General features: G+C 42.5%; 1 protein-coding gene and 1 long non-coding RNA gene across 3 annotated transcripts in view; one reads left to right on the plus strand and one right to left on the minus strand.

Annotated features, from left to right (window-relative positions):
* LOC111533696 overlaps nucleotides 1–2,434 on the minus strand; it is a 330,375-nt gene extending 327,941 nt beyond the window's left edge. The window contains exon 1 of the long non-coding RNA XR_002728944.1: nucleotides 1,965–2,434. This is a non-coding gene — a long non-coding RNA (uncharacterized LOC111533696). The remainder of the gene's footprint in view (nucleotides 1–1,964) is intronic.
* ADAMTS9 (ADAM metallopeptidase with thrombospondin type 1 motif 9) overlaps nucleotides 1–16,666 on the plus strand; it is a 192,312-nt gene that overhangs the window by 694 nt on the left and 174,952 nt on the right. For both annotated transcript variants that reach the window (XM_023200389.2, XM_023200398.2), the window contains exons 2-3: nucleotides 337–737; nucleotides 5,943–6,105. In XM_023200389.2, coding sequence (XP_023056157.1) covers nucleotides 337–737; nucleotides 5,943–6,105 — 564 coding nt within the window. The remainder of the gene's footprint in view (nucleotides 1–336; nucleotides 738–5,942; nucleotides 6,106–16,666) is intronic.

The raw sequence follows: 16,666 nt of genomic DNA on the forward strand, positions 1-16,666 counted from the left end.
CCCCACTCCCACGCTGCAAACTAAAGTAATTTAGTAATTGGGGGCACCAGATAGCGTCGTTTTATTTTATTCAGGTTATTTATCAATATCTTAAATCATATATATTTTGACTTGTTAATTGTCTGGCTCGGAATAGTGTATTCTCAGCACCTAGCACAGGTCCTGTTACTGGCACATAGTAGGAGCTTAGCAAATATTTGTCCACTGATTAAGGGTGAAGGGATTGGCTCGAATGGGCTGGAAAATAAGGTCAGAACAAAGTCCCCACCTTCGTTTTAAATTAAAGCTTGAGGAAAAATGAATTATTGGTTCATGTACCTCTGCTTCTCTCCGCAGTGAAATTATTAGAGACCCTGAGTGAATACGAAATCGTGTCTCCCATCCGAGTGAACGCTCTCGGAGAACCCTTTCCCACGAACGTCCACTTCAAAAGAAGGCGACGGAGCATTAACTCTGCCACTGACCCCTGGCCTGCCTTCGCCTCCTCCTCTTCCTCCTCTACCTCCTCCCAGGCGCATTACCGCCTCTCCGCCTTCGGCCAGCAGTTTCTATTTAATCTCACCGCCAATGCCGGATTTATCGCTCCACTGTTCACTGTCACCCTCCTCGGGACGCCTGGGGTGAACCAGACCAAGTTTTATTCCGAAGAGGAAGCGGAACTCAAGCACTGTTTCTACAAAGGCTATGTCAATACCAAGTCCGAGCACACGGCCGTCATCAGCCTCTGCTCGGGAATGGTAAGTGGGCGCGCGCCACCTCCTCTCCCCTTCCGCCTCCTCGCCCGCCTCTGGAAGACTTAATTGCCCTCTAAGCCTAGAGACCCTCACTGTGGCGAGGGTCCCCTCCTCTCTGGAGTTAAATATCAGCTAGAAACTCGTAGGGTTTGGGTAGCTAGCTCTGTGCGTGCGCGTACACTGGCGTGGAGCGCACACACCCGCCCCCCAGGGGCTTCTGGATGTTTCAGAGCTTTCTGGAGTTTGGACTCGGTTCAGCGGCGTATTGCCCAACGCTGCGAGGCGGCCTGGAAGTCAGTTTCCAAACTCGGAGAAAGTTGCTGGAGTTGCGGTTCCCTGCAGCAAACTTGGCCACCCGGGAGCGGAGCAGCTGAGCGCAGGGCGGACCAGACTCCTCATTGGTGCGCCTTGCCTCGGGGATGTGGGGCTGAGGATCCCCGGCCCAAGGCATTGGGAGTTCCTTGTGTGTGTGTTGTAGAGGGCGGTGCGTAATCTAGAGTCCCCGCTTTCTCTCAGGGCCTTTATTCACGCGCCAGGAACCCTGAGGCTGAACTGGATTGACAGGGAGCAGGTCCCGTCCCAAGAACGGAAGGGTGGGCCGAGGGCTCTCGGGGCGGGGGAGAAGGCGGAGCCTACCCCGGACGCTTTGAACTGGGGTGGAACCGAGAGTGGGGGTGCAGCGCAGTCCAACTCTGCACCCTACTGGTGGGGTGGCCGGGAGAAACAGGATAGTGGGAGACAGCCTGGAGAGGCTGTCCGGACGTGATTTCGGTTCATCTGGGGTTCCTACTATTTAGGGGTTCCAGGGAGTGGAGAGAGGGAGCCTGCGGCGCACGTTTCCTTAGGAACTGAGGCAGGGCAGGGAGACCGCCTTCTTGCGCTGCCAAATACGCAGTTAGCAGGGAATCCACGTTGGTTCCCCGACTCTGCCGACCCCTGCACGTGCCCTCCAGTGGATCTTACAAGGCATCTGCCCCCCGACTTCTCGCCATTTGAGGAGTCGCTGCTGTACGGTTCTGGCCCGAGCAAGGGTGGTCCTTGACTTTCCCAAGCGACGTGCGTTTCTGCCACGCGCGTGTGACGCAGAAACTTACCCGGGTCAGTCTCTCCCAGCGCATGGCGCTGTACGCGCAGTGGGGTCGTAGGCAGTGTGCCCGGTGATGCCTTTACTCTTCCCGAAGCACCCACAGCCCCTCCCTCCCTTTTCTAAGTGGGGCCTTGGATACTCACCCCCGGACACTGGGCTGCTCCATCAGTGCGCTGTCGTTCGCGGCTCTTAAGAGTTCCCAAGCGCATCCTTCCTTCTCTGCCTTGCATTGGAAGGATCGGGTGGGGAGCATGGCAAGCCTGAAGCCTGGGAGGGGGTAGTTCTAGCCTGCTGGGATTCAAGGAAAGGGATAAACCCCTTTAACCCCCAGCAGAGCGCCCGGAGCCGTGGCTCCCGAAATGCGCTGTTGGGATTGTTTGGGGGTGGGCGGAGACGGCAGCTTGGCGAAGTGGGAGGGGGTGCTGCGGTGAGTCATCGCTGCCCCAGGACTTAGGGCAAGAGCTCCGGAATCCTTCCCGTCTTTGAAAGGTTAAGGCTCGGATAGGCAGAAGTCAGCCGTCTGAGCCCAGAGCCTGGAGTGCCCCCAGATTCCAAGATAGTAACCCCCAGTTCCAGGACCGTAGGGATAGGACTGCGTGTGTACGTCAAGTTTGTAAACAGTCTTTACTCCTCCTCTCTCCCCACCTCCACACCCGCTGAAGCCGAGTGGCCCCAGCGGTTGTATAAATATTTTACTGCGCAGCACCTTCATTTTCATTGGCAGTTTTAGGTGGTAATGGGCACGTGGTTTCTTTGGGAAATGAGGACTGGGGTTTCAGAAACGACTACCTGTACTGTAATAATCTCAATTATATTGCGTTTAATTCGCAGTCTGCCTCTTGGGGAAAAGGGCCCTCATACATCTTAAGGATATGCGCTGTGCCTCTTTGTATCTTCAGTCATTAATCTAGCTCCAAAACCCCTGCCCCTTTGTCTTCCTTCTGGAAGTTATCTCCTCCCAAGACTTCCCCTTACCACATATGTAGCAGTGGCGTCATGATGTTGCTAGTTCTTCGCCTAGGCGTCTTCCAGGAAATCTGGTAGACTCTTGGGAGTCTACCAGATTTTGGAGTGGGCCGTGCCATCCTGCCACCCCTAGTCACTTGTCAGTTTTTCTGAATTTCATCTAAGATGGGTCGCTCACCTCTCCTGAACATCTCTACCCTAAATCTATACCTCTTGACTTTTCTCCCCCTCTCTCCTTAGGACTGATGTCTAAGAAATACTACACTGGGCTTCTTCTCCAGTCTTTCTCCTCAATCGCTAACTCCATTTGGCATTTGAGACTATTTACAGTGCAGTCAGTCACATCCACATATCCAGTCTCAGCTCCCAATCTTTCCTCCACAAATCCTGCATTCCAGGCCATGGGTTTTACACTGCTTTCTCTGCACCCCACTCTCAATCCTAGTCTTCATTGCCTTTGTGCCTTTGAATTTGCTTGGTCTTCTCACTCATCTTCACATGCTCAAATCCTACCCTTCTTTGGAGGTGTATATAATTTACATCTCTTCTTTCCCAGAAGACCTTTTCATAGTTCCCCAGGTTGATGTCATCTCTCCCCCTCCACCTTCATAGACACTTCTGAGAGTCTCTCTTATGATGCTTAGTATGTTCTCCCTTACATCAAGGTTCTTGGTACACGTGTTTTATCCCTTTCTCCTTGGCAACAGGGTCAGCATCAACTCATTTTTCTCCTATATTGGAGCTTTGTATGTTGTACTTAGTATGTACTACATATGTATACTTAGTATACATGTTTGAATAAATAGTCACCTTAACCAAGAAAAGATAACTCTTAGGCCCACCTTTGTGAATCAACAGCACGATTAATTTTGGCATCATATTGATACGATTTATTGAGCTCTTATTACCGTCTGCCTGGCTATTATAAGTAGTTTACGTATGTATTATCTCATCCAAATCCTCCAATAACCCAATCCTCAAAACAACGCATTTTACTGACAAGAAAAAAAAAATCTGAGACTTTGAGAGCTGGAGACTTGCCCAAGGTCTCACAGCTCATAAGTGGCAGGGTTGGGATTTCAACCAGGTCTTTCTGATCCTTGGCGCTTAACCATAGACCAGAGACTGATCCTGTTCTCCTGAAGAGAATTTCAGGGTTCTTTTCTAAAAAGGCACAGGACTAAAGTCAGATTAGACTCAGCACTAGCACTGTCCAGCTGCTTCTGTACCATAGAAGGGGAACATGGGCCCAATCACTTCCTCCTTCTGTGTCTTGGTTTTCCCATTTACCAATCAAAGGTGGCAAATCGTCACCAGCTGAGCTCCCTGGCTCTTTCCCAAGACTCATCTGATGGGTTTCATATGCGCTCCGATTTGTGCTGGGAGAACACCAGAGTTGTGTATTGAAAACAGGCAGAGAGTAAATTTATTAAATCACTTCTCTGGCAACTAGCTACTCTGTCTCTTAGTCTGACCACACCTGAGCTGCCCTTTTCTTAAACCAGGGGCTCATAAATCATGTGGAGAGCTTTTAAAACAAAAAACATTCTAGATCCATCCCTAGAAATCCTGAATCTGTGAGTAGTGGGTAATGCCCCAAATCTAATTGAAAAACAAAAACAAAAAATCTTCCCAGGCAATTTTGAAGCTAGCTGTTTTGGGGAACCAGTGTCTTAGCCTAGTGCTGCTCATACTTTATCATGCATAAGAATACCCTGGGAGCTTATTAACATTTCAATTCTTGGACCCTGCCCCTAGAGATTTTGATGCAATAGATCAGATTTGAGGTGGAGCACAATTATTTGAATTTCTAATAAGCTCCTGGATGATGCTGATGCGGATGCAGTTGCTGATGTTCAGGGAGTCATTTCTCCTGTGTCAATGGAAGGATGCAAGGCATCAGATTTTTTTTCCAGCATGGGAAATTGGAAAGTGGAAGAGAAGAGAGAAGCTTGATTTCTCCTGTTAAATACCACTCAGCAACGTGGCATAGGGAATTTTTCAGCGTTCTTGTAATTTTTAGTTTGGGTGGTTCAGTCTTGAGGTATCATTTATCATTTGCAAAAACTTGGGTATGTGGGGTGAAAAGGAGCAAAAGTGACTTGCAAGGTGCTTAGAATGATTAGGAAGAGCAAATTTTATCTTAATGGTTAGAGGCTAACGCTGGCAACACCAAAAACCGTTCATGAGTTCTAAGTCTTTGCAAGGTGTCAGGCATTTTGCTAAGCACTTAATTATCATTAGCTCCTTTAATCTGCACAGTAACTCGTTACATTAATTATCTTTATCCCCAGCTGACAAACAAGGAAGCTTAAGCTCAGAGTGGTCAAGGAACTTGCCCAAGGTGAATGGGTAGGTGGTGTTGCTGAAACTGGAACCTAGAGCCATCTGGCTTCAAAGCCTTGCAGGATATCACTCCCCTATTTTGCAAAGGAAAGGGTTGGTGAGAGGATCATGTGCCAGCATTACAGGTGGTACCACCTTGAATGCATTGTGGCCAAAATATGCTTCTTGAATTTGAATCAATGGGAAGACTTCAATAGGACAGCTTTTCCTGCTGGAATACATACTTGTCCATAAGTTTCCAGGCTCTTTAAGTTTCCAAGACTCTTTCAACAGCCTGTAGTAATGATTGGAACTTGAGCCCTAAGGAAGTATTTCTTGGAGACAGATTTGGATAGCAAGTACAATCAACTGGAGTCAAACCAAGAATCAGTTACTGATATGACACTTTGGAAGGCTGAGCCAGGAGTTCAAGACCAGCCTGGGCAACATATTGAGACCCCCTCCATCTCTACAAAAAGTAAAAAATTTAGCTGGGCATGATGGCATGCACCTATAATCCCGGCTACTCAGGAGGCTGAGGGGGATCACTTGAGCCCAGGAGTTCAAGGCTGGGTGAGAGGGCAAGACCCTATCTCTAAAATAATAAGAATAGTAAATAATAAATAATTTTTAGAAAATGTACTGATATGACAGAGAGTGAAAATAAACCACTTCTCCATATATGTTGCAGCATTTTCAGTTGAAACAACCCTTCTGAAAAAGAGTTTGGGTAAAATGACACCATCTTTACTTGAAAGTGTTCTTTTGTTTTTCTTCCTCCCAATGACTGAGTTATGTTAAATCAACCTCCCATCTCTCTTCATTTGCAGCTGGGCACATTCCGGTCTCATGATGGGGATTATTTTATTGAACCACTACAGTCCATGGATGAACAAGAAGATGAAGAGGAACAAAACAAACCCCACATCATTTATAGGCGCAGCACCCCCCAGAGAGAGCCCTCAATGGGAAGGCATGCATGTGACACCTCAGGTATTTGCTTCTTGCTTACCCAGAGAGTCCAGCTCCTTGAGATGGGTAAATTGCTATACTACAGAAATGTAGCTCTCTTCCAGTCTACAAAGTGCTACCATATGCATTATTGTTTATTCAGTCCTCAAATGAGGTAGGGATACATATCCCACTGGACAGATGGGGAGACTAAGGAGAGGTTTAGTACCTTTTCAGAGGTGCACAGCTAAGAAGTTATAAAGTCAGGATTTGAACTCAAAGTAGTGACTCCATGCCCTCTATGGGCAGAGCTGCCTTTTTGGTTGAAGTTGCTGATATTTAGGGTTCAGCTTGAGTAATATTCAGGTCATGGTCGTAGCACCCTCAGTCACCAAATGCTTGTTTTTTTTTGGCATCTTCTGTTCATTTGGGTGTTTTTTGTTTTTTTGTTTCACCATGTACGGTTACAGAAATGTCTTATAAATGGAAGTCACAAAAACGTATGTGTTTGTTGAATGTTTCCTATAAACTTCAGGTTTGCTCATGTTCTGTGACTTAAGGAACTGTAGGCAGGTACCTGTACGTTACACTGTGAGGTACCAATCAACCAGTCAAATCCTATAGTCTCCTTCCATCCTGGCCAGATTCTCTGAGGTTTTGTGCTGACATGTTTGGCCATTGTCAGGGATACGTCATTCTGGGCACTCTGGAAAGTTTCTGTCTGTATTTCTCCATCTACAGTCTTGTAGCAACATTCCACCGCCTCAGAAGCCTGGTTACTTTCTGCCTGATGATAGGTTATCCTATGAAATAATTCCTCAATTTGGTCCTGCATCTTAGGTTGTTCATGAAAATACTTAAAAAAAATTCTTGGACTTCCTGTCTCTAAAACTTTTATCTTTCTTTCTATTCTTTATTTTTAAAATTGCTTCTCCAAATTAAATAACATCTCAGGGTTTTTCTGGTATCTCCAAACAAGGCCACAATTCAAGACCACCAGGAGTTTCCTCAAATGCTCCCCAGAGGATCACTTACTTCATCTTATACCTGTACCAGGTTGTTCAGTGGGATACCGTGTGCTGTCCTATTCTCTCCTGGAATTATTATCTCTAAAGTGAATCCTTTAATAAAAGATAACATTGACCATTTATAACCTACAAGTAGCCAAATTTACAGGTGTAGCATTGTAGATCTTTTGGCTTTATTGCATCCAATTCTGTGTTCTTACCACCACAAGATGGAATATAACTGAAGCATTCTGTCAGACTCTAAAGAACCAAGGGATATGAGGAGTAGAGGGGCAAGTATACTTAGATAGATCAAAAACAATAGTTTCAGCAGCGGGTACAGAGTCAAGACTGCCAGCCACCAGCAAGTTTAATGAACAGGACATTTATCACATTTTTGACTGTGCTAATAAGACCATTGACCTTAACTTCTTGACTTCCCAAATCTGTATTAGCAAGTACACATTTTAGACATGTGTATAAATGTAAACATAACATGAAATGTATACGTAACATACAGAAATGAAATTTGCAATTTCCCTCCTTCTATCTTATTTGTATTTATTCAGAAGACACTGAAATATTTTTTTCACTAATGAATTTATTGACCAGTGACACTTTAGGGGAGTGTCACTGGTCATAACCAATTTATTGACATGACCAATGCCACTCCCATAAAGTGGCTACAGGTCAACATTTTTAAAAATGACTATTTATTATTGTTTTATTCTGTACATGCATTATGCAAAGCACTGTACCTTCACTACCTTGCTTAATCCTTATCACAAACCTATGAGGTAGGTACCATTCGTAACTCCATTGTATAATACCTGGAAAAGGAGCTGAGATTTACAGAGATGAAGTAGTTTGCCCAAGATCTCACAGCTAGTCCACAATGACGACCCATGTTTGTCTGTCTTATTCCGTGACTCATTTTCTCTGTGCAGGTGTCTGTGGAAAAGAGAGGGGGCAGAAAGAGAAAGTCTTAATTAGTATTGTGATTCAAAAAAATCTTCAAGTTTCACTTTAAAATATTAATTATGCAAGTTAATGGACATTTGATTTCCTGGGCTGGAGGAAATGTCATTGTCAAACCCTGTTAAAAACACAAAGAAGAGTGAATCTTAAAAATGTCAAGCTTGAGAAAAATGAAGATGCCTTAGTTAAAAAAAAAAAAAAAGTATTTGGGTTCCAGTCATTATTAAGGTTGGTGCCTTTAAGTACCACCTTCCAAATCACCAATGCCAGTATTTTTAGTTTTCTTCCTAGTGTGTGCTTTCTCCTGACCAATATGGCGTGCCGTTCCTTCATCCCATGTGATGAACCAGGAGCCCAGCAGTTTTGATCAGCTCTTCCAAAGGTTGCTGCTGGGCTGTGCCACTCTGGTCTCTCTCTTCCAGCTACTTCTGCACCCCTTCTTTGAATTCAGATGCAATTTCTCAGGACAGTTTAGAATATGGCACGATTCACCAGCAGACATCAGAGGAATGGACCAACAGGTCAAGGACACCTCTGAAACCAGGTAGCCTTTGCACAGGGAGTGAAAGTAGGTTGGGGTGGGAGTAGTCCCTCTTGCCAGAGAGAAAAGGGGCTGCCTAGCAATAGCAATCCATTCAGATTCAGTGATACACCTTCCCTCCCAAACCCCGATCAAGAGCAGTGGTTGGTAACCAAAAGTAACCTTTAGAAGTACCCTGGGAGCCTCATACAAATGCAGATTCTTTAAAACAAAAGAAAACAAACCCCTCTCCCAGGCAAATGTGATGAAGCAAGAATCAGTAATTTTAATAGTGCTCCAAGTGATTCAGATGTTTAGCTAAATTTTGAGAGTCACTGCTAAAGTTGGGTTTAAGGCAGTAGTCATTATCTGTCACTTGCTGTTGGCGTTGCTGTGAACTTGACTTTCTACATCAGGGCTTTCCACGTCTCCTCTTCTCATAGAATGATAGAATATTGGAACTGGAGGAGTCCTTAGCAGTCTGGTCTAGACCAACACTCTAATTCTGTGCAGATAGGGAAACTGAAGTTGCAGGATGTTAAGATGCTTCCTCCCAGGACTGATACCCTATATATTCAATACCAACTCATCTGAACTTTCCCTAGCCTTGGGAGAGAGATTCTGCTGAGCTAGGTGTAACCCTTTAGTTACCAGATCATGGGAGTTGGAGCAGGGCAAGACACAATGGCTGTGACACTTTCACATGCAGATGGAATATGTCTTGGTCATTTCTGAGTCTTGAGGTATGCCTAATTTTCAAAAAAGGATTCTGAGATAACTTAAGTTAGAAAGGGAAGCATAGAAGGAATCTACTGCAATGAAAGCTTTATGGGTTTAGAAAGGAGTCTACAACTCCGTTTCTTCATTCTTGCGTCCATTCATTCAGTTAGCCATCAAGTCTTTATTGACCAACTCCTCTGTGCCAGGAGGAGAAAACCAGTAACTGTCCGTATTCCTGGTGAGTTGTATGACTTCAAGCACACTTTATAATATAAAGTAAGAATAACATGTACCTTTCAAGATTGAAGTTAGAGCTAAATGAGTATGAAATAAGGAAAGCTGCCAGGACAGTGTTTATTTAGCAGGTGGTAGACAATCACAGAATGACAGGTTTTTTTTTTAAGCGTTCATGAAAATAGAAAACAAAACACCACAATAAGGAAAGGAAAACTCAAAATATGAAAATTCGGAGCTAATAGCCTAGTGCTTCTGGGTAATCATGAAGGGTTTAGGGGACTTGCCCAAGGTCACCCTGCCAGCTAGTAGCAAGGCTGAGGGTGCTTTCTGTCCCCTTGTTTCCTCTGTACCCAATGCAGCATTTAAACATTTTCTTTCTTGCAAGTTTCTCTTGGCCCACTGGCTGCCCTTCCCGATTGTATCTGTTTTGTCATCACTGGTTACGTCTATGTGTATACATTTGGGTCCTTTGAGTGTCTCTGCATTTATTTGTCTTTTCATCCTATTTGTGAGTTCCTTAGGATTCAGGATGGGAAGTGGAGTGTCTTCTCTCCCTATGACATGCCCTTGTGACTGCAGTGTCCTTTACACACCGGGTCCTCAGTAAAATTCACTGTGCTCACTGCCTGCCAGCCCTACACACCAGGGGGACAAGCGAAAGGCCTATGGGAACCCTTCCGAGAGTGGCTTGCTTTTATAAGCCACTTCCTGCCGATCCTTCCTATTGCTTGTTTCCAGAAGAAATCTCAAGTTCTGTTTCACAGACACTCTCTGTTTGACCCTGAGTTTTGTACAAGAGGGTTTAGTGCTTATCAGTGCTTCCTGGTAGGTGGGTGAGAGAAAGGCAGGGAAGAAGGCTGTTTTGTTTGCCTGGGCCTGGAAGACAAGTGTTTTTTCTCTAACTCAAACTTCTCCCTCACCTTCCCATCTCAGCAAGGCCAGGTGATTTTTGTTTCTTAAGGCATTTAAGAACTGTCTACTCTGTGACCCATCAATGCTGTGCGTAGAGAAATAATCGGACAATTGTGTAAAGGTGTTTATGAACGAGATCCAGTACAGTGTTATTTATTATAGCAAAAGACTGGAAACAGCCTAAGTCCTCTTTGGGAGGAAGATAGATCAATACATTATGACGCAGGCATATAATGGATTCCTATGCATCTGTTAAAAATGATGGCCTGAATTTATGTTACCAAACACAGAAATATATATTCAGTGAACAAGCAGGTGATAAACTAGTATGTTTGGTAGGATTTTTTTTTAAATGATAAACTGTATTTGTGTACATGTGTGTAAACAGAAAATCTGAAGTAAAGACATGAAAATATTAACAGTGATTATTTATGGTTACTAGTAACATATGGTTACTAGGCAGTCTTTACTTTGGAAATTTTATATTCTTACATTTTGTGACTCCTTTACTATGTTTCTATAACAGTTTCATAATCAGAAAATACAGATAAAATGAAATGGGGACAGTGGCATGGATTTATTTTGCTAGACCCATTGAACTTGTCACTGGAGACCAATAGCCAAGCCACATTTTGGTCTCTTAGGATCTTAGGACCTTAGAAGTGGAGATTATCAGTCGTTTATTTTCTTGCAATGAGGCAGTCTCAATAACCAGACAGATAAAAATCCTGCCTCATGCCTACTTCTTTGGGACATCTGTGGCTGGTTAAAGTTGAATCTCCCATTCAACCCAGCTAAATTGCCTTGTGCCTGTTGGATTGACCCTGGTATTATTAAGATTTAATCTCCATTAGGCACTGGTGACTCTGTTTGTCACTCCCATGAGACAGTACCATCACTTTCTGATTGGGATTTCCAGGCTGCAGTTACAAAGGCTAGAAAACATAAGATGATAATTAAAGCCATCATCTGTTAGGCTCTTATGCGCATATGGGATCACTATGCTACACACTTTACACACATTATCATATGTAATACATTCATCAACATTGTAGGTTAGGTATTATTACCCCTATTTTACAGTTGAGAAAATTAGCTCAAAGAGGTTGAGAAACTTGCAGAAAGTCACACAGCCAGGAAGAAGAGAGTCTGAGCTTTAACCCAATCTGATTCCAATGTGCTATACGGTGGGTCGAATTGCATTGAAAACACAAATGGAAACTGCTATCTAGAAACCCCTTTTTTGGTTTGTTTGGTTTTTGAGGCAGAATCTCACTCTGTTGCCCAGGCTGGAGTGCAGTGGCGCAATCATAGCTTACTATAGCCTTCATTTCCAGGGCTCAAGGGATCCTTACACCTCAGCCTCCCAAATAGCTAAAACTGGAGACATATGCCACCACGCATGGCTAATTAAAACAAACAAACAAAAAAACCAGATCTCCTGTAGAGACAGGATCTCCCTGGGATTATAGGACTGAGCCATCATGCCTGGCCTACAAACCTCTTTTTAACTTCAGGTTTTGGAGCATCTTCTTTGACTACCATCTAATTTCCATTCTCTAGATGATACTAATAAGAATTGACATTTGCTGAGCATGTATCATGTGGTAGGCTCTGTTCCAAGCACTTTACGTGGATTACATATTTCAATTCTTACCACAAACTCCATTTTGCAGATTGGAAAACTGAGACACAGAGAAGTCCATAATGTTGACTTGCCCAAGGTTATAAAGCTCATAAACATACCATTTTCTTCAGCCCTTATGTCCTGGTCTAGTTAGGGGATCTTTTTTGGCCTCGGCATTGATTTGACTGCCTTCATATATAAACTATTTCTGCTGGCAGGAATTTTTAAATGCCTGTCTGGAATTTGATTTGATTTGAGGAAGGCTGCCTGGTGCCTGAAATTCCCACCAAGACTCTAATGACTCACTGAGGCCTTGTGTCTGTCTCCAGCAGGCCTCTGATGGAGTGTATACTTGTTACACATTAACCTCTTGGATCCCATTAATAATTTAGCATAGATTAGCTGATTAGATTAGCTGCCCTTTGAGTGGTGCCCAAATGGAGTGAGAGACAGAACTGGGGAGCAGACCCCTGAGGGGGCTTTTGGTAAAACATTCTGGGGCAGCCTGTGGGTTCCAGGCAGTGACAAAAGCTTTGGCTGACTTCAGAATCCTTCCTGGGCCCCAAGCAGGTCAGTGGTTGGTGGCTAATTAGTGACTTATGCTAGGAACTGGTCTTCCTGCACTTTCACCGCACACTTTCTGCATTCTTAGACCCTTTCAGCCTTGTAGAGATCAAGAGCAGGCAGCATTTAAGGAACTGTGTACTTGGCAATGTGGAAGCACATTATGATTATTTCATTTACTCCTGCAACAGTTCGTGGGAGGAAGATGCTCTGATTATTCCCATCTTACAAATGAGAAAGCTGAACTCAGAGAGGTGAATAAACTTGTCCATAACGTGCAGAAGAGAGGTGAACAAACTTGTCCACAGTGTGCAGAAAGGGAAAAAGCTGGCACTGCAACTCAAGACTGATGATGAATTTTTAAAGACAGTTATTGCCATTTGGGATTTATGGTTTGAGCCCGATTTCCTTTCATTTTCCCCTTTTTGTTCTTCATCGGAGTTTATACAGTTTTTCTCTTTTTTATAGTCTTCAGTGACTTTCTGTGTAATAAACAGTCAGTATAAGCAATGACCTCTAAAATCCTTGGTAAATTATTAGAAAATCACTGTTTTAAATACATTAATTCTTTATTTCTTCAACTTGATCTACTGAATGGTACTTATAAAAATTCTGCTCTCCCTTTTTTTAAAAAAAAACTTTGGTATTAATAGTGCAGTACTCCAATAAAGTCATTAAGAAGTAGTAAAAAAGAAACTTCTATTACAGGAATTGTACCTTCTTTCCTTTGTTCCCATTTATTCATTAATTTTTTTAAAAAAATATCATTTTGTTTTTAAAAACCATTTTATTATGAACATCTTCAAGCGTACGTAAAGGTAGAGACGATAATAAAATGAACCACTATAAACACCATGAATCTTAATAATGACTAAGATTTTTCTACATTTGCTTATTCTTCTTTATGCTGAGTATATTAAAGCAAACCCAAGATACCATCTCTAAATATTTCATGATAAATCTTTGAAAAGTGGAGATCTTTTCCTATGTAACTATAATAGTATTAGTATCTGATACATAATATGTATCAAGTAATATTATAAATAATGTTTCAGCAAAATTAACAATAATTCCTTCATATCACCTACACAGTACCTATATTCAAATTTTTCTCATTGTCCCCAAAATGCCATTTTACAATCATTCATTAGATTGTGATCTAAACAAAGTCCACATATTGCAACTCATTGTTGTGTCTGAAGCTACTTTTCACTTTGTTGTCCTTATTGCTATTGTTAAAATTGCTATTTTCGTTCTAGTTTTAGTTTTGCTGCATATAGCCTCTTTTTTCCCTTCCATTGCTCTTAGTCTTTGCTTCATCTTTATCATCATAAGGTCAGGCTGCAGTTGCAAGGATTTGAAAAGCAAGGCCAGCCTCCAAGGCCAGAGCAGGTACCCAGAGCAAAGCCCCTGGGCCATTAAGCCACTTCTCAGAGTGATTTAATTGAAGGGAAAAGGGAGTATCTTTGGGAGGATTTTGACTCCTTGTCTGAAGTGCCTTGATAGCTCTCATTGTGATGTTCCTATCAATAGAAAGATCCTCAACAGTGTCATCATGCATAGGGTGTGTGTGATCCATGCATTCTTGTTAGGTAATTTTGTGAACATCACAGAGTGCACTGACACAAACCTAGATAGGATAGCCTACTACACACCTAGGCTAGGTGGTACATAGCCTATTGCTCCTAGGCTACAGACCTGTACAGTATGTGACTGTACTGAATACTGCAGGCAATTGTAACGTGATGTTAAGTATCTATGTATCTAAACATAGAAAAGGTAGAGTCAAAATTTAGTAGTATGATCTTAGGAGACCACTGTCATATCTGCATTCCATCATTGACTGAAATATTAAACTACCTTTTCTATCCTTAAAGGATCTCCCTCACCTGTGTTTTGAAGCCCAGAAGGGCCAGTTTGCAATTAGGAATGTAAGGTGGCAAGTTAGGTTTGTACCGGAGATTAGGGCTCATTTACATACAAAATACGCTTATTCCCCGAAACCTCTTTTGTGTTGTTGTTTGAGAGTCTTGCTCTGTTGCCCAGGCTGGAGTGCAGTGGTGCAATCTTGGCCCACTGCAACCTCCACTTTCCAGGTTCAAGCTATTCTTGTGCCTCGGCTTCCCAAATAGCTGAGATTACAGGGGTGCACCACCACACCCAGCTAATTTGTATATATTTAGTAGAGACAGGGTTTTGCCATGTTGGCCAGGCTTGTCTGAAACTCCTAGCCTCAAGTGGTTCATCTGCTGTGTCCTCCCAAAATGCTGGGATTACAGGTGTGAGCTACCACGCTTGGCCCCCAGAACTTTTTAATTAAGCTTCTGGCTCCACACACAGCCAGAAGAGCTGCCTGCTTTACACCTTCTGTGCCATCTCAGGACCTTTCCCTGTTTCTTGCTAATCATATTTTAGGAATTCCTGGCACTTTGCTTCAGAAACCCATTCCCTGCTGGGGAAGAAAAGGCGTGCTACAAGGATAAATACTTGATAATATGTTCACCTTCACAGGAAGCACCTGAAACTGGTTAAAATACACATCGTTCTTTAGAAGGGATTTCAGAATCAGCAGAAGGTTCTGACAGAGGGCCTTCTAGCTGACAGAGGCAGGAAGATTTTGGTGTTGACCTGAGAACCCTTCAGATCTTTCACTTGAGTGGGCTTTCTTTTTAAAGTAAGACATGGCAAAGTTTCTTGAGTTTCTTCATATGAGAGGATAAGCCCAATTTGGTTAATAAAGTGCTATTTTATCATGCATTGAGGTTTAACATTTGCACCTTTGTATCTGCCAAAGATGGTTTCTTTATGATAATTGTATCATTAAAGAGTCTTTATTATAGCCATTTATGGCTGTGTTTTCTCATTTGACGTTTTACCTCTGGACCAGATATCTGCATGGATGTTCTGTGCAACTGAAAATCATTAATAAATAATCTGAATATCACAAAAAGAGCATGGGTGAATGCAAGATCTGATGTGGTGTGCACATGTGACTGAGTAGTGGGCTTTGAGAAGGAGCAAAGTCAAACATGGGGCAAATGTTGGCACAAGTCTTCCTTTTTATTGATTCCCAATTCTTATATGACATTAGAATTAGAATGAGTGTTAAAAATGCAGTTACTGTGTGGAAAAAAGTTCAAGTTAATGTGATTGGCTTGAGAATTTTTCTGCTAATATTTTTTTATTTTTTGATAAATCTTTTTATTTTCCATTAGTGTTTCCTGGTGTTTTCCTTCCATTTCTCTATTAATGTATAATTTACATGCCATAACATTTACCCTTCCTAGTGTATAGCTCTGCAGGTTTTGGCAAATGTATAGTCATAGAACCATCATGATAATCAAGTTATAGAGCAGTTTTTGGTGTCCTTTGTAATCAGCCCCTCTCCCCACTCCTTTTTTCTGTCTCTATAGTTTTGTCTTTTGCAGAATATAGAAATAATTACTAAGCACAGTGTGTTTGAGGTTCATCCACATTGTTGCCTGTATCAGTAATTCATCCTTTTTTATTGGTGAGCAGTATTCCATTGAATGGATATGCCACCATTTCTTTAACCATTACGCACTTGAGCAACAGTTTTTGACCATTACAAATAAAGCCACTATAAATATTTGCATACAGATTTTTGTGTGAATATAAGTTTCCACTTCATTTGGATAAATACCTAGGCATAAGATTACCGGCTTATGTGGCTAATGTATGTTTCACTCTATTAGAAACTGCCAATATATTTTTCAAAGTGGTTGTGCCATTTTGTAGCCACACCTGCAGGGTATGAAAGTTCCAGTTCCTCTGCATCCTCTCCGGCACTTGGTATTGTCAACATTTTGTTGTTCTGCTTTTGTTTTTTGAAGTTTAGCTATTCTAATAGGTGTTTAGTGGAATTTCATTACAGTTTTTATTTGCATTTACCTAAAGACTAATGATATTGGGTATTTCTTCATGTGCATATTTGCTGTCCATGTATCTTCTTTGGTGAAGTATCTGTTCAAATCTTTCAGCAATTTTTTAAAACTTAGAATATTTGTTTTCTTATTA

This window comes from Piliocolobus tephrosceles, chromosome 2 (assembly GCF_002776525.5).
Source record: "Piliocolobus tephrosceles isolate RC106 chromosome 2, ASM277652v3, whole genome shotgun sequence".
Classification (NCBI taxonomy): domain Eukaryota; kingdom Metazoa; phylum Chordata; class Mammalia; order Primates; family Cercopithecidae; genus Piliocolobus; species Piliocolobus tephrosceles.